The sequence below is a fragment of the Carassius auratus genome, unplaced genomic scaffold (assembly GCF_003368295.1).
Source record: "Carassius auratus strain Wakin unplaced genomic scaffold, ASM336829v1 scaf_tig00014634, whole genome shotgun sequence".
NCBI classification, from domain to species: Eukaryota; Metazoa; Chordata; class Actinopteri; order Cypriniformes; family Cyprinidae; genus Carassius; species Carassius auratus.
In genome coordinates this window covers 54,097-70,931 of record NW_020524514.1, presented here as the reverse complement: position 1 = coordinate 70,931, position 16,835 = coordinate 54,097, and the positions used below count along the sequence as shown (strand labels likewise).

General features: G+C 39.4%; 2 protein-coding genes and 1 pseudogene across 3 annotated transcripts; all 3 read right to left on the bottom strand.

The window, feature by feature from the left end:
• Positions 1-407: 407 nt before the first annotated feature.
• On the bottom strand, positions 408-3,461 carry LOC113074439 (uncharacterized; annotated as a pseudogene).
• A 3,195-nt stretch (positions 3,462-6,656) lies between these two features.
• Positions 6,657-9,538, bottom strand: LOC113074438 (elongin-B-like). The gene is made up of 4 exons (XM_026247286.1): positions 9,405-9,538; positions 8,272-8,406; positions 7,152-7,260; positions 6,657-7,059 (listed from the first exon to the last, which is right to left on the bottom strand). Exons 1-4 carry the CDS (start codon positions 9,405-9,407, stop codon positions 6,947-6,949), a joined length of 360 nt encoding a protein of 119 aa, XP_026103071.1. The 5' UTR covers positions 9,408-9,538; the 3' UTR covers positions 6,657-6,946.
• A 576-nt stretch (positions 9,539-10,114) lies between these two features.
• Positions 10,115-15,783, bottom strand: LOC113074437 (uncharacterized). 2 transcript variants are annotated; one of them, XM_026247285.1, is made up of 14 exons: positions 15,610-15,748; positions 14,462-14,785; positions 14,030-14,228; positions 13,879-13,905; positions 13,006-13,073; positions 12,823-12,922; positions 12,672-12,749; positions 12,476-12,547; positions 12,088-12,327; positions 11,873-11,979; positions 11,619-11,784; positions 11,188-11,275; positions 11,049-11,093; positions 10,115-10,920 (listed from the first exon to the last, which is right to left on the bottom strand). In XM_026247285.1, exons 2-13 carry the CDS (start codon positions 14,548-14,550, stop codon positions 11,062-11,064), a joined length of 1,266 nt encoding a protein of 421 aa, XP_026103070.1. In that variant the 5' UTR covers positions 14,551-14,785; positions 15,610-15,748; the 3' UTR covers positions 10,115-10,920; positions 11,049-11,061. The 2 variants fall into 2 exon arrangements, with proteins under 2 accessions (XP_026103070.1, XP_026103069.1); XM_026247284.1 differs by lacking the exon at positions 14,462-14,785 and having other exon boundaries at positions 15,610-15,783.
• Between the last annotated feature and the right edge of the window lie 1,052 nt (positions 15,784-16,835).

The following is a 16,835-nucleotide window of genomic DNA, read 5'->3' as shown; positions in this document are numbered from 1 at the left end:
TTAAAGAGGTCACATTCATGTAAAATGAGTACAGGACAAGTTGTACATAGTATTTTTTTGTTTTAATAAAAAATCATACAAAATGTTTTCTGGTAAAGCTTTTTTTTTTTTTTTTTCATACCACCAAATAATTATTACACACAAATCTCAAGAGCTTCAAAGGAATACTTCACCCAAAAATGACAATTCTGTCATCATTTACAGATCATTCCTTAGATTGTGACGGTGTTTTCTTTTGACATGGACCAGTGATATTATCATTAACTTAAACTAAAAACATACTAAAATTAACATTATAAACAACAAAAAATAAACATTAAAGTTAAAAAAAATAACTTAACGTTTAAATTGTAGTATTTCTGTAAAATGAGTAATTGTATTTTATGTTAATAAATGTATAAATGTTGTTTTTTTTAATGCCAAAACTCTCTTAATCCTTTAATCACATACAGAATCGTAGAGCTTTTCGACAGTTCTGTTATCATTTACAAGTCGTTTCAAACCCAAAAAACTTCTGTTCACCTTGAAAACACAAATAATGATGTTTTTAAAGAAACCTTGCTCCATTCCACCAAAACTTTGATGGTTCAAAAAGTTCACAGAAAGACATTCACTTTTTATTTACTTGCACTCCATCTGAAAAAACAGATTTAATTGAAGCTTTCATTAATGACCCTAAATTAGATCAGTTTATTATATAAAGCAATAGTTTTACTTCAAAAGTCTTGATCAGCTTGATTCATGTGGTTTGTTTTAAAATTTAATTTTACACTTTTTGACGAGTGTAAGTTTTGGCTTTGTGAACTTTGAATGGATGGACAAAAATAAAAAAAAAAAGATAATAAAAATGTCTTCGTTTGTGTTCCAAAGACGAATTAAAGTCACATGTGTTTAGAATGATGAGTAGATGTCAGTTTCTTTTTGGGTGAACTATCCCTTTAAATATGCAAATCAGTCTCAAAATCTTATTGTGGTGCTGCTTCCAATGTGCTGTAAAGCAGATTAACTACAGTTCTCTCATTTTCACCCCAGCAGCATCTTCGATTACCTCGTCCACATCTTCTGGTGTGCTGCTCTCTACCAGTCCTTTTGTCACGTCCCCCATGTCCAGAAAAACATTGTGTAATATACAAGCAGTCAGAACCACTGCTTTCGCCCTGTCGTAGTTTCCCATATCCAAGTATCTCAATTTCTGGAATCGCTCTTTTAAGTCCGCCACAGCCTGGTTGAATCGGCCCAGATGGCTCCCCAGCGATCTGTTGTAGAGGTTTTCCTGCGGGTTTCGACCTGCTGGGAATGGAGTAAGTATTTGTTCTGTGAGCGGGTATCCGGCTCTGGCTATCAGACAGGTCCCTGGAGGCACCATCTCAGGGTTTTGCCGAATCCTTTCAGCTAACGTGCATCCTCTGTCTTTTTCCGATCCTTTGCTGATGTGGCAGTAAATGAAGCGCCCTTTGTCATTGCACACCAGCTCCAAGTTCAGCCAGGAATCTGGATGTGGTTCGTTCTTGGGTGTTCGGCCTCCGGAGCATCGCTCTCACTGTTGGTTTCCCAGAGGCGGGCGGATGGGGATGCGGTGTGTCGCCCAGCACGCCCAGCACTCGAGGGAGACCGCTCTCTTCCAGACCTCGTTGCGACTCAGCCAGCTGGAGAAAGGAAGCAGATGTTGTAGGGCCTCTTGTCTGCAAGGAGAAAGGAGGAAAACAATGCATAAACCTGCGGAAGTAACTACTGGTTTTTATTACCACTGATATACTATTAAGTTTTTCGTTCATATTTTGAATTAATTTTAAAGTTTGTCTTGATGTTCTGTTTTATGTCATTTAAAACAAAAAAAGCGTATAAAAGGTCAGTTTTTAATATTTAAATTGAGCTAGTGTAGTGATTTATCCTGTTCCTGCACTAAAAATAGCCATAGATTAAATAAAACAACTCTGTGGAACGGCCACCTAATTAACTCGTACCTGGTAGGCCATTGAATGAGACGATCCTTTTGTGTGATCACTTGTTCACAGAAAGAGAGAAGATCCTGTGAATGTTCCCCTTCTCCAGATGGAAACTAGAGGGACACGCAGTGCGGTAGCTGATGCGTTTGGACAGGGAGCGTGAGGGACAGGAGCAGTGTGAGACAAGGACAGTCGAGCGCTCCAGACAAGCGGTTCTGCTGTGGCCTGTGTTGGAGCTTTGCAGGAAATTGGTCACATACTGGAAGAAATAATAAGACCACGAGAATGATGTAAAGCAGTGGTTCACAACCCTTTCAAATGTAAGGCCCAATGACTTTTCCAGTGGCTCATGACTTGCTGTATTAAAGGGGTCATACTATGTGATTTATGTGTTGCAAAGCTCTTTGTGCATATAGAAGATCTGTAAACTCAAATCCAAAGACATATGCTTTATAAAAGTTAAGACTTGTCCACATCCCCCACTAAACGCCTAGTTTAAACACCGCCCCCACATGTTACATCACTGTGCGGGAAGATTTGCATAACACCGCCCAAATGTATACACAAAGAAGGCGGCAAATGTTCATTCTTGCTGTAGTGTTGTTGCCACCGCCATGGAGCTAAAATTTCCAAATATGGAAAGGGGCTTGAGGTATTCCAGCCATCACATGGCACTGGATAGCTGGCCACATCACAGCACCACCTCGCTTTAAAGGCAGGGCAGAAGGGACGATCAATAATGTACCAGTATGTGGAAAAATAATGTGTTTTTTGATCCTTCAACTGCCATAAACACTGATTACACCAAATCCACAACATGATGTTCTTTTTAGCATATCATATGACTCCTTCAATATAACTAATAATTGTAGATATCTAAATTACTCACAATTTCTACACCAAATTATTTTAGAGCTTGGAATAATTAGAAAAATGTTTAAGTTTAGTTAGTATACATAAAAAATTTGAAAGATGTCTCTTATGCTAACCAAGCTAAGCAATTCAACACAAAAACAAAGCAAACAAAAGTTTATATTGTGAAATACTGAGAAAATAAGTTTACAGGATGCATAAGTATGTATTACAGTGATCAAAAGTGACAGTAATGACTTTGTTACAAATAATTGCTGTTCTTTTTCAACATTGATTGATGAATGGCAGTGCTCTCTAGCAGCCCCACTGTACCTGTTACTGTAAGGGTTTGGCCTCCATGGCCTCAGTAGCGTGCGCGCGCTGCAGGGCAGACTCCTGCGCGCTCCTGGACCCTGACGCCCGGGGGGGTCACTGTTTGAGCCGGATCTGCTGGCGATGAAGCCTCCTGTTGAGAGGTTTGCTTCAGCACAGAGGGCATCTGCTCCTGAACCTGGGCCACCAGGTCAGCCTCGATCATCTCCTCCACCGCTCGGTCCAGCCCTCTGTCCAAGCTCCCAGTGAGACAGTGGCTCCCACTCCGCGCTGCACCGCGTCCATTATCACGCGCCCCGCGGCCGCCACGATCCGTTTACGAGCCTCCATCTACACACAGCTCGGATTCATGTGAGAGGAACGTTACACGGTGAAGCTAGCCAATGTGAGTTGGCTCTCAAAAACATACGTTAGACGCTGCTAATAAACGTTGCTTTACAGTAGTTTGTGGAAGGTTAAGAGGAGTAAGTTAAAAATCTGAGCTTAAGCACAATGAGGGTAAAAGCAGTCAGATGCGTAGTAGATACGAGCGCTGTAACTTTACCCGTGCAACTGAATGAACTAAGTTACTGGATAGTTTCACGTGAATAGTGATTGAGTTAACAGAGAGGTGAATTTTTAAATTAAATAAACATCTTAAAACCTAAAATGCGTGGTGGCACGCCCATATTAATTTTGACCTGAAACTAAAACACGGAGAAGATATTTGAATTGACAGACCTTTATAACAGACGATCCTCTATTTCCCATTAGCTTCTATTGCTACTAGAGACAGATCTACTGCGGCATGCGCACATTTGACCACTATGATTGGTCCTGTGAGTTCACATACAACGTCCATCTGTTAGGTGTCGATAAAACACCATATTATCACCCTTTTCTCTTTTAACTTGGTTCTTCGCCTAGATTTGTCATGTTTTTAAAAGAACATTGTGAAGAGAATTTGACTGACTCTAGTATTAATCTGATGACTGGAGACCCGACCTGCCATCTCAATATGATTTAATTGAGAATGCCAGGTCGGGTCTCCAGTCACTCAGACTGAATACTAGAGTCAGTGTGTGTGTGTGTGTGTGTGTGTATTGTGTATACATATATATATACATACATACATATATATATATATATATATATATCTAGGATGTTTATTTCAGTATCATTTGCAAATAATTTAAACAGTTCATACATTACATTTAAATAAAGAGGGAAGAGATGTGTTTTTAGCTGATTTCGGGTTGAGTTGGGTAGGTCATTCCACCCAAGAAGAACATTTCATTAAAAGTGACTTCTTCAGGACGGCACAATCAAGGATGTTCACTTGCAGAAGGCAAGGTTCTAGAGGCACATAAATCTGAAGTAATGAATTTAGGTAAAGGGGTGCAGAGCCTTTGGTGTGATGTGAAGCATGTTCCGAAAGAAAGGGCCTGATCTTCTTGATGTTGAATAAGGCAAATCTGCAGACAGTTTTAGCAATGTGGTCTGAGAAAGTCAGCTTATCATCAATCATAACTCCAAGACTTCTGGCTGTTTTTGATGGAGTTATGGTTGATGTGAAACTGTGATGAAACGATGTGTTTGCTGGAACCACAAGCAGTTCTGTCTTGGCAAGGTTGAGTTGAAGGTGATGGTCCTTTATCCACCAAGATTAGACAAGCTGAGATGAGAGCATGTGAACATTCATGTGAAACCTATAAATATTATTAACATTAAGCAATATTCTTTTCTAAAACTCATCGCTTCTTCAAAAAGAATTTAAGTATGTTTTAATAAAATACTATTTATCTAAACCAACTCTGTTTCGTATAATTGATGATCACGTCTTAAACATATTTCCAGTGTGTAACATTTCTGCTAATAAAATAACTTGTCTCTTACATCAGTCAAGTCCTCCAAATACACTTCTAGGCTCGTTATGAATCGGGTCTGAATGAGACGGCCTGTGTCCCAATCTGCATGCTTTCCATTCTAAATTCTTTGTGTATATTAGTAATTTTCAATACTATTTAGGGCAGATAGGGAGGCTAGTATGCACACTGGGATGCAGGGATGGTTCTGGGATGAATCGTCGGTGATCAAATCTGCATCGTTCAGATTTTGTGAACTGGTTTAACCGATTCATTGAAAAGTTCCAGGCGAGGGCACCTAAACCCCCACGGATTACAGAAGTATCTGGGGCAAGTTTTTCCACAGATATGACTGTGTGCAATGGGTTTAGTTTTACGAATACAGAAACTGAAACATAACCTAATCTTAGAAGTCTTTCACTTTTAAGTTTCAGACTCATAAATGCAAATTTTCCCATTAGAAATCACATTTCCTCCCATCTTTTTTTTTGCACTTTACTTTTTTTTTTTTCATTGTTGGTTGTTATTCTGTATTGTGGCAATTATATCTTCACATTTATTATTAATAATCATATTAATAAAAAAACTAAAACCCCAAAAGCAACACCATTAAGAAAGAGTCGTTGAACATTAGACAAGGAGTGGAAAAGGGCTGATTTTAATTCATTTAAATGCAGTTACAGATACTGCAGCATGATTTTCTTTTCTGTTTTTAACTTTTTTCTTGTTTGTTTGTTTTTGCAAGATCACTGTGAAGGAGCATCGCCATCACTGCGAAGAATAAGGGTGAGTTTTGCAAAAACATTAGGATTCTGTTTTTTTTTTGGGATGAACGCAACCTCAGCATTTGTGTTAAAGTTAAACATTCACTTGTTAAAGCAACTTCGCCCAAAGGCTTCATTCTTATTGATCTTTACATTTTTACTTGATTCTTTCCACTATTTTAAAATGCCACACACACACTCACACAAAAAACAGACTAGCATTCACACTCCCCTTTGATTTAAACACAAAATCAGGGAATTAAATGTCAATACTAAAGCTCCCAAACAAATATTCCAAAAGAAAACAGGCGGACACCACCACACTCCTCCAACAAAACGACTGTAAAGAAAAGCAAAACACACTTCAGGAAGCAACAAAGCGAGTGGAAAAATGTATTTACAATGAAACCACTGTATGTCAGAATTCACCTTAACCATGTGCTGTGTATTCATTTGCAGGCATCCATGCCCACTCTGCTGCTCAGGATGCTCCATGATGTGCATGTACACTATATTAGGTTGGTAACATAAAACTGTTCAGCTTATGGCCTTCTGCAGCCCAATAAAATGATGCAGGATCTAAATAAGAATTTTTATAATATCAATAGTCATTAACACACAACAGCGTACTGTAAATGCGATCAGTAAAGTGGGCATTTGTAAAACCCTTAACAGCCACAAACACAAACCCACCCGGCCCCAATCAGACTGAAACACACAAAAAGCACAAAACGTTAAACTCTCCCAAACATAACATTTTGCTTGAATTAAATAAGAAGCACGGGGTTAAATACTCCGATATCTAACCACCTCTGACGGGTGACTAACAGCTGTCTGACAGATGAGCAAATTCATCCAGAAATCAAGGGAAACTTTACCAAATCAAAATGGGGCGTTGTGATTGGTGGGATTTAACCTGTAGATGAGCAGACACTGAACATTGGAAGGGTTTGCGACAATACAGTGAGAGTAAGCTGCTAGTGCTCGATGGGACGTGAGGAGGAACAGGGAGAGCGATTCAGATTCCCAGCAAAGGTACAATATCACACAAGATCACTCTCACTCATGCTTTCCCCCTCTTTTTGTAACTCAAGACGCACCACCATCTTTAAACACACGTGTTTTGCTTGTCCGCTGTTTTGGACACTCTTCACCCCCGCTGTCTCCCCCCCACCCTCCCCCCAACCCTTTATCTTCAGTTCCTCCTTCACTGCACGGCTTGTTCGTTGGCAGTGCTGCCCGAGTCTTGAGGCTTCATGACATCAGGAAGCTCAGGAGGGCTGGAGAAGGCCTCTATTCTCAGAGGCTCAAAAGCATCATCTGTGATAGAAGGGACAGACACGGTAGGAAAATTCAGATCACCAAATATCACACAGCAGGACATGAGATAAGCGACTGAAACAAGAGCTCACCACCGATGCGAAAAGCCAGTCCTACTGTGGCCGGAGCCTGAGGCCTGGCTGTCTGGTTTGTGAACCCAGAGTCTCCGAGAGTCTTACTATCTTCAAGCAGCATGTCATCCTGCGGGACGTGGACAGATCGTTTAATAAAGCACATGATATGCTCACAACAGCCTGTGTTTCAGAAACTGGTCATTCCTTTTATGCTGCTCATGTGCACACTTATTGTCACTGAATAACACTGAATAAAGTATTAAACTCACAGTATTATAAATAATGGATTATTATTAGTTTGTTGTATTTTATCACAAAGTGAACACAAAGTGAGTTCGAGCAGACTTGCTATCCATTTGCTTTTTCCCATATTCACACACATATAATAACGTTTAGTGTACAAATGTTTAAAACAAAGGAGAATGCTGTTTAAAGGAAGTCGTTTATCACTTTCTATTCTGTTAATCCTGTAAATGTGTTTTGTTAATCTACAGGTCAGTAACCCTTGAAGCTATTATTTGTGGGTTTTCTTAACTTTGGGATGTTTGAACTAGTATTAACAAAAGATTTGATTAATTCTGTGATGTTTTGTGGTATTAGTTTAGGTTACACACACTACCATTCAAAACGTTTGAAGACTCGTCTGCTCACCGAGGCTGCACTTACTTAATCAACAATACAGCACAAACAGTTGTATTTTAAAATAATCAATACAAGTTAAAGAACTGTTCTATTTTCAAATATTCGCAAATGTAGTTTATTCCAGTGATTTTCAGCACTACTCCACTCTTTCTTTAGAACTCATTCTTATATGATCTGCTGCTCAAGAAACATTTTGCAGTTATTAATGGTCATAACAGTTTAGCTTTTTTGCATTTGCAACATTATAAGTGTATTGACTGTCACTTTTGATTAATTAAATGCATCCTTGCTTAATAAAGGTATTCATTTCTCTTTAAAAAAAATTTAACTCCAAATTTTGTAACATGGTGTGAAATTACATAACTTGGAATGCTTTTAATTCTTCACAACAGGAATGACTCCACTACATACAACCGTCAGGATATACTGCAAGAGCTATAACACATGTATACATCAATTAACAACCAACAGCACGATGCAAACTTTCTTCGCTCACCTTATAAAGTCTCTGGTCCTCTGGCGCTCGCTTTAGGATGCCCTCCACGATCCGCTTCAGCTCGTAGACTGTGGTCGACTCCTTGGCATCCGTGAAGATGGTTGTCTTGTGACGTCTGATCATCAGAAAGACATCCTGAAGAAAAACAAGGATTTAATCCTCTCACCATCAACACAGATGTCGATTTATACCGAGTTCAACCCTCCACAACCTAAACTCATTGCTCCTTTGAGTTTTGACAGAACATTGCTCGTCCTTCACACAACAAAATTAAACCTCAATCATCTTAGAACTTCTTTAACTCTCAACACCCGAAAAAGAAAAAAAGCAGTGTTTGTTGTAATTTACAGGTTGAAAAACCACAGGGGTTTTAAAAATAAAACCATAAAGAGAAAAGCAGACGGTGAACAACTGAAACATGTCAACTAACTACACAACAAACACAGCTCTGACAGCTGCAGTTGTGTTAAGTAGCTGTTGTTGTTGACTCAGTTACTGACAACACTTGTGCGGTTTGTTTACCTCAAACAGCTAACCAGCATTACGAGGTGATGAAAATTAAATGATAATAACTGTAAACGCGGCTAAACCGAATTATCTTTTAAAAATGGACGTGCAAACTGGAGCTAGTAACAACGGCAGGACAAAACATGTAGCAACTCATCTAAACTTGATAATCTTTTGATGATTATCCATCTAATATCATTTATCGCGCGGACAGATTAAATGACTAAAGTTAGATGGTCACCTAAACAGGCCGGGCCCAGAACGACCAGTGACAGGATCTGTCCTGAAATCAACACCGCGGTCACAGCCACACTTCGGCTTCAGCTCACACACAAGCGATAGAAAACTGACTGCCCATGGGTTTATAATACTGATCGACAGAACCGTCGTCGAGCGCAATGTAGTCGCAATCTAATTAGTAACGTTAAACGGGGCGGATTTAGCAGGGAATGTTAGCAGGGCTGCTAAAAATATTGCGAAACAAAGAGGACTGTGTAACGGCAGCGTTCACACTCGTTAGCCCTCCAACCAGCGGCTAGTTTACGTTTATCCGTCACAGAAACATTTTCAAACTACAAAAACGAAAGAATTCGTTCGATCTGGGACTGATTTGCTTCCCCACTCACCATTTCTCTCCGAGTGTTTCGCTGACTTCTTCCACTATCCCACGCTGCACTGCGGAAATCAAAGCGCTCGAGCCGGTCCTCCACAATCCCAGACGTCTTTGCGCGAGCAGCGCCGTGAACTCGTTTCTGTGCCGGATACGCGCCCTAGTGGCCTCACACTGTTCAGTGCATATGTTTGAACTAACACTTGTTGCACAGGCACTATCCATTTTATGAAGCTGAATATACAGCTTTGTCTATTTCTGTGAAGTCATTCTAGTGCATAATCGTGTGCTTAAGTATGCACTGTATGGCGTAGCTTTAACAATTGTTATCAGTGGGATTACTGGCCAAGTGTGTTCATTAGAAGCATGCACATTGTATAATGTGTGGCTTCCAAATGTGACCCTGGAGCACAAAAGCAGTCATAAGAAGCACTGGTATATTTGTAGTAATAGCTAACAAAACATTGAATGTGGCAAATTTATATTTTTTTCATTTATGCCAAAAATCATTTGGATATTTAATAAAGACCATGTTCCATTAAGATATAAACTTCCTACCGTAAATATATCAAACTTTAATTTTTGATTAATAATATGCATTGTCAAGGACTTTATTTGGACAACTTTAAAAGGGATTTTCTCAGTATTTAGATTTTCTTGTACCCTCAGATTCCAGATTTTCAAATAGTTGTATCTCAGTCAAATATTGTCCGATCAAACCATACATCAATTGAAAGCTTATTTATTCATTTGATAAAAAATGACCGGTCACACAAATACAGATACGAAATGCACAAAGACATGACGTCATCAGGAGTATACACAGTTTATTCTGAGCAAGACTTGACAGAATAAACTCTCTCACAAAATTAATCATGGTTTTGCTATAGTAAAAGTGTAGTAAACATGTTTACTTTTTTTGTTGTTGTTGTTGTTGGTTTATTAGCATTTGTAGAACCAGAGTTTTACTACAAATACCATGGTTAAACTATGATTAGTGTAGCAAATCCACAGTTTATCTACAATTTTTTTTTTTTTTTTTAAACCATGGCTAATTTTCGTAAGGGCTTCGATGTTGAGGCAACATTATAAAAGGTTTATCTGAAAAGAAAACAACAACAATCATGCACACTTCATTTCAGGCTTCCACAATATCCTTTAGGATTGCCTGCAACTCACAGGAGTATTTGTGGATTTATTAACATTAGATTCTCTCTTGCTGGCTCAATCTGCTTGCATCGTTATTTACAAATACTACAAATGACTAAAGAAAACCATGTCTTTCCCACTCCGTTCCAACTATTTTCATTTACAGCTTGTACTACTCTCTTTAATACCTTTTAATGGTATGTATTCACAATGCTGCCAACTATTTCAATATGAAAATCACAAAAAAGATCTCAGTCCGGGTTTCTCTCTCAGTCTGACTTTAACAGCTCATTATTTTTCATCCTTCGCCCAAGCGGTGTGTACTGTGCCTCTTCTTCACTGGACCCTTAGTTTGAAGCCACACACCGGTTACAGCAGACACACTAGCAACAGAGGAGACAAAGCACCCTGTTGGTTTTGTTGGCAGCAATTCTTTTCATTTATGAATTTGAATGACAAGGTACAACAATATCTTTATGCAGTAATAACAGAACTGTTCATTCACACTTACCTGCTTTTGTGTTTTATGAAATGACAATGCAGTCTGCTGATTCTCCTGTGTTAACAAAAAGTTGAATGATAATTAGTAAAGACGTGGAGGAAACAGACACAGGTAAACTGAGATTTGGATATGAGACGATCAAACTCACGGAATATTCGTTTCAGAGCCTCGATTTCCTTTAAAGGGTTTGGTTTCTGGATTTTGAAGGTGTATTTTGCGAGGTCATCTTCACTGAGCTTGATTTGGAAAAAAAGCAAAACACTCAAATTTAATAATATACGCATACACCGTCATTCAAAAGTCTGAGGTTTTTAAGGTTTTTCTCAAAATAACTTAATAGTTTTAAACAGCAATATGAGAGCGATTTCTGAAGGATCATGGGACACTGAAGACTGGAGTAACAGCTGCTGAAAATTCAGCATTTGAAAATACATACGTTTTGATAAAATAAAAATAAATGTCCATATCTACACAAAGCAAAGCAATTCCGCTGCAGATTCTTGACATAATCATAACCAGTAACACAATAGTTTTGAGCCGCCAGTGTGAACAAAGCTGTTGCAATATCACAGTACATACTGGCTGATCTCTGGGTGATGTGTAAGGTTTAGTTCCCTCACTGCGATGGAGTGACAGAGGTCTGTGTTTGGTTTCTGGGTGCACACTGCAGTTGAAGCGCAGCACGCTGACAGGCAAATGAACATGCCAACTATCTGGATACTTCTTCACCAGACCTTCCACCATACTGTAAGAATAAACCATACCATACATTTTTCAGAATAACTCTATGCTCTGTAATATTATGAGTTATGTCCAAACACATCTCAACTTACTTAACAATGTGGTATTGTGTGTGGGGTTCAAGCTGCGACGCCTGGTGATGCCGAGAGACGAGGGAGAGGTCCTTTATCATCAGAATATTATTGAGTGCTCTGTTAACCTTGATCAGAAATTCAATGGTATTGAGACACTGAAATAACCTTTCAGCACATTTAAATGAATAAAAATACAATGACAAAGAATGAAAACTGCATGAATCATGACTTACCGTTCGGACCTGAATCCCTCTAGCACCCCAAGGTGTGAGGAATCCCAGAGGAAACCCGTAGCGGGAAACAGCATCACACATAAGCAGGGCAATGGAATCAGAATTAGGCTTTTCTGATGGAAAGATTTCAATCCACTTGGTGTAATAATCACAGATGACCACGATGTGGCTATAGGGGCCTTTGCTTTCTTGAAAAGGCCCTGTTACATCTATACTCAGCCACTGCCATCTCTCTGTCACCTACATGGAAAAATTAGCATAAAAAAATATCAAAATGCACAGGTAAAACTATGGTAAGCCACACTTTCATTACTATATCATGTCTTCACACAGAAACCACCACTGTGATAGAGGACAAAAGAAAAGCAGAAATCTGTAAAAGGCATACCCGGATAAACGGAGAGTTTGGATTTTCAGGTGTTTCAAGAGGTGCATCATCATCATCATCATTTCCAGGATCCTGCACATTCATATAAAGAATAAAAAGATAACAATGCTAAAACACCATTCAGGAGGCTATTTCCAGACCTGTAAGGCTTAAGTTTCTATATTTACAGACTGTTATAATGTACAGGTCTACATACACTAGCATCATCATCATCATCATCTTCTTCATCATCAGCCTCATCATCACCCTCTGAAAGCTTCATCCAGTGAAAGCTCTGTGAAAACACATTGACTGGTCAGTGAATGAGATGCTGTACAAAAGACAGACACACATTAACAACTGTTAACCTGTGGTTTGCAGTAGTCATCATGGAAGCTGCCAGCGTGCAAGGGGCCAAGGCTGGAGCCATCAGCATCCACAGACACACGAACAAACTTCCCCTCGAGCCTATCAAACCCATGAAGAAGAGACAGTTAGTAAGACGACTAGAGAGAAAAAAACTGTAACTAATAGAGGCTAACAAACAGTACCGCGGTGTTACTGGTGCTGATACTGTGGTTGGCTTTGGTTTGATAGGCACTTCAACCGGCTTACGATTCTGAAAAACACAAAACAAATGAATAATGTCAAATAAAAAAAAAGATGAAAGACTTTCTAATACAGATTGAAAACAATGGTCCTCAACTGAGGACACAGATTTTATATTCCTGAACCTCTGTGTAAGCCAGTGGTGTAGCATTTACATGTCAGATTTCCGATTGCTTAAAATAAAATAAATAAAATAAGAAAATGTTGATCTGTCAGTCTGATTGATAGGTTTACCAATCAAAATGCTGCGCTGTAAAATGCAGCTGTTTTGCAAATTGATTTGATTAGCCTATGTCACGTGTTGTGCGTAACTTTCATCTTCGCTTGAGAGTTCATTAATATTCGGTGACAATGGCAGCTACTGCGCAAAGTACACTATTACGCTTTTTCAAAAAAGCAAAAGGAAAAATGAGCGAGAAGGAGAAAATGTGCCATCGACATCATCTGAGTCTGCTTCTGTGACAGACAGTGAAGTCACGTTAATGCCCAATGATTTGTCTGCAATTGATGAACCGCCTTCACAACCAGTGATGACCACATTTTCCTTAGACTGAGATTGCCGGAAAGAATCGTTGATTTTCCCCAAAATGGTAGACCCCTTTGATCTAAAAGTTCCTCCCGAGATGTTATACACCATAAACTGCATAAGACCAATAATTTTACACAAAATATTTACATGACAAAGGCTGAAAAGGAAAACCATTCATTATTTGGAAATGCTTTGATGTAAAGAACCACGGCTTTCTGGAAATGTATTTACTCAATTTTTTTACTTGAAGTGATGATGAGTGATTCCTCTAATGTCCCATACATACCAGAGATCGTCTCTTGACAGCTGGCACCTGTGTGTGGGCGAGCACAAATAAAAATCATGAAAAGAACACGGGGACTATGAGCAGAAAAACTAAACTAAAAAACAACAACGGTTATCTGCCAGAACATTTTTAAAGACATGCAGAAACTTGCCTTCCACTGCAGATGTTTTGGGAAGTTAAAGATAGTCGGGACAGCGTTCTTGCGCAGTCGTTTGTGACTGCCCACTTGCTCAAAGCAATCCTTCTCAAAATGATCCGAGCACAGGACTGAGTTTCCAGTCGGCCACCAGTTCTGCCATCTCATCCGACGGAGCCACTCTCTCACTCTCAAGCCGTCAGCTAGCGGGAACCTGGAGCATGCACGCACGCACACATGCACACACACACACGCACACACACACACACACACAGAGCGAGAGAGAGAAAGAGAGAGAGACGTGCATAAGAGTGTTGATGCATGCGTCACAAAACCATAACAATGCTGGACAAATATGCGTGCATTTAAATACACATTGTTTAGCGGGTTATTTGAGGGTTTGTTCGGAACTTTACGAACATGAGATATTATAAATGCACAACTTACTTGTGAAAAGAAAACTCGCCCCTGCTGTATGCCTCTCTATACTCTCTATCTGAACGCTTCTTGCACTTATAGGCTGAACACACCGGCATTGTTTTGTTCAATTCCAAAGCAATTTCAAACGTTGAACAGACATATTTTGTGTATTTCCGGAAACTGTTCTTCTGGTGGGGTTTAATGACAGATTGAACACTGGGAGTACTGCCACCTAATGGACGCGTCTAGGGATCTCCGTTTCGCGATGGAGACCCATTCTCCTTCTGTGCTGAGAGCTGTCTGTTGTTCTGCTTGTTCTCTCTGAGCCTCCTTATCGTCCAGCTCTGACTGCTGTATAAACAAACAGTATTATTGATAAAGAATGTACTCTGGGAAACCCCCAGTGCTGCTTCACATCAGTGCTTCAGTGAAACATTTGTTTGTGTGTGTGTGAACCAATCGTTATGTCACTTAAACGTTTCGAAAGGTTGCCCACAGAAACGTCTCGGGGTTTAATTAAAATCTTAATTTTTGTGTCTTATGGATTTGAACAAGAGTCTGAGTAAATGAAAAAAAAATTAATTTCTGAGTTTTGAACTCTCTCTTAAGTCTAATTCTGAATGTCTGAGATGTATCAAGATAACGTTTTTATTTAGACTACTGTTGTCTTTTTTTCTGAAGTTTGATTAAGTCAGTGTTACAAAAATGATAACTCACCTACCTGTATTCATGAATGGCACATCAATGGTACGTTACAGACGACATGCAAAAATAACCGGTGAATGAATCTTTTAGTGAACGTGTTCAAAAGAATCGATTCACTGGAATAAATGAAACTCTCTACCGCCAAACAACATCAACAGCTCCTCGAAAATGCATAACTGCGCAAACACAAACCGTTACGATGACAGCAGTCCCGTAAATGATTACATTTACAATACTTTAGTTGTGAGTTTGTAACTGCGTTTGTTCATTACACACAACACAAGAACAAACACACAAATAAGTCTGTAAATGTATTTTTGGCGAAGCTGTAGCATTCCTGATTATTTCTGATTAGCAGCTACACGATATTAAAACATATGTTATACATGATGTATGTTTTGATTAGGAGACTTTACATCCGAGGATTGACTTTTGTTACTTGGAACTTGCAACAAACATCTCAAACTTACGTGTGAAAAGAAAAGTCGCCCCTTTTGTATGCCTCTTTATAAGATCCATCAGAGCGATTCTTGCACTTATAAGCTGAACAAACGGGCATATTTCTAACAGAATATGTTACTGCTCCATTCAGTTTCACCAATTCCGTCGCATGGGGCAACAACAGCAAACGACTGTTTTGTATTTCCGGATGCAGTTATTCACTGAGAGACCTGTTACTGCCATCTACAGGACATCGTGTGACACTGCAGCCAGCCCCACAATCAAACACGTGTGGACTGTTCCCAAAAGACTATTTACAAGTGCTTCTCAGTAAATTAGAATGTCGAGGAAAAGTTCATTTATTTCAGTAATTCAACTCAAATTGTGAAACTCATGTATTAAATTCAATGCACACAGACGGAAGTAGTCTAAGTCTTTGGTTCTTTTAATTGTGATGATTTTGGATCACATTTAACAAAAACCCACCAAATCTCAACAAATTAGAATATGATGACTTGCCAATCAACTCAAAACACCTGCAAAGGTTTCTTGAACCTTCAAAATGGTCTCTCAGTTTGGTTCACTAGGCTACACAATCATGGGGAAGACTGCCGATATGACAGTTGTCCAGAAGACAATCATTGACACCCTTCACAAGGAGGGTAAGTCACAAAAATGCATTGCCAATAAGCTGCCTGTTCACAGAGTGCTGTATCCAAGCATGTTAACAGAAAGTTGAGTGGAAGGAAAAACTGTGGAAGAAAAAGATGCACAACCAACCGAGAGAACCGCAGCCTTATGAAGATTGTCAAGCAAACTGGATTCAAGAATTTAGGTGAACTTAACAAGGAATGGACTGAGGCTGGGGTCAAGGCATACAGACGTGTCAAGGAATTTGGCTACAGATCTCATATTCCTCTTGTTAAGCCACTACTGAACCACGGACAATGTCAGAGGCGTCTTACATGGGCTAAGGAGAAGAAGAACTGGACTGTTGCCCAGTGGTCCAAACCAAAGTCCTCTTTTCAGATGAGAGCAAGTTTTGTATATCATTTAGAAACCAAGGTCCTCGAGTCTGGAGGAAGGGTGGAGAAGCTCATAGACCAAGTTGCTTGAAGTCCAGTGTTAAGAATCCACAGTCTGTGTCGATTTGGGGTTCAATGTCATTTTCTGGTGTTGGTCCATTGTGTTTTTTGAAAACCAAACTCACTGCACCCGTTTACCAAGACATTTTGGAGCACTTCATGCTTCCTTC

Coding starts and splice junctions, on each gene's coding strand:
- LOC113074438 (XM_026247286.1), bottom strand. Junction 7,261..8,271: donor AGGACCAGAGACTTTATAAG/GTGAGCGAAGAA, acceptor CACGTCCCGCAG/GATGACATGCTGCTTGAAGA. Junction 7,060..7,151: donor ACTGGCTTTTCGCATCGGTG/GTGAGCTCTTGT, acceptor CTTCTATCACAG/ATGATGCTTTTGAGCCTCTG.
- LOC113074437 (XM_026247284.1), bottom strand. CDS start 15,698: ATGCCCGTTTGTTCAGCTTATAAGTGCAAGAATCGCTCTGATGGATCT. Junction 12,548..12,671: donor ATGATGATGATGATGCTAGT/GTATGTAGACCT, acceptor ATGAATGTGCAG/GATCCTGGAAATGATGATGA. Junction 11,785..11,872: donor ACACAATACCACATTGTTAA/GTAAGTTGAGAT, acceptor TTATTCTTACAG/TATGGTGGAAGGTCTGGTGA.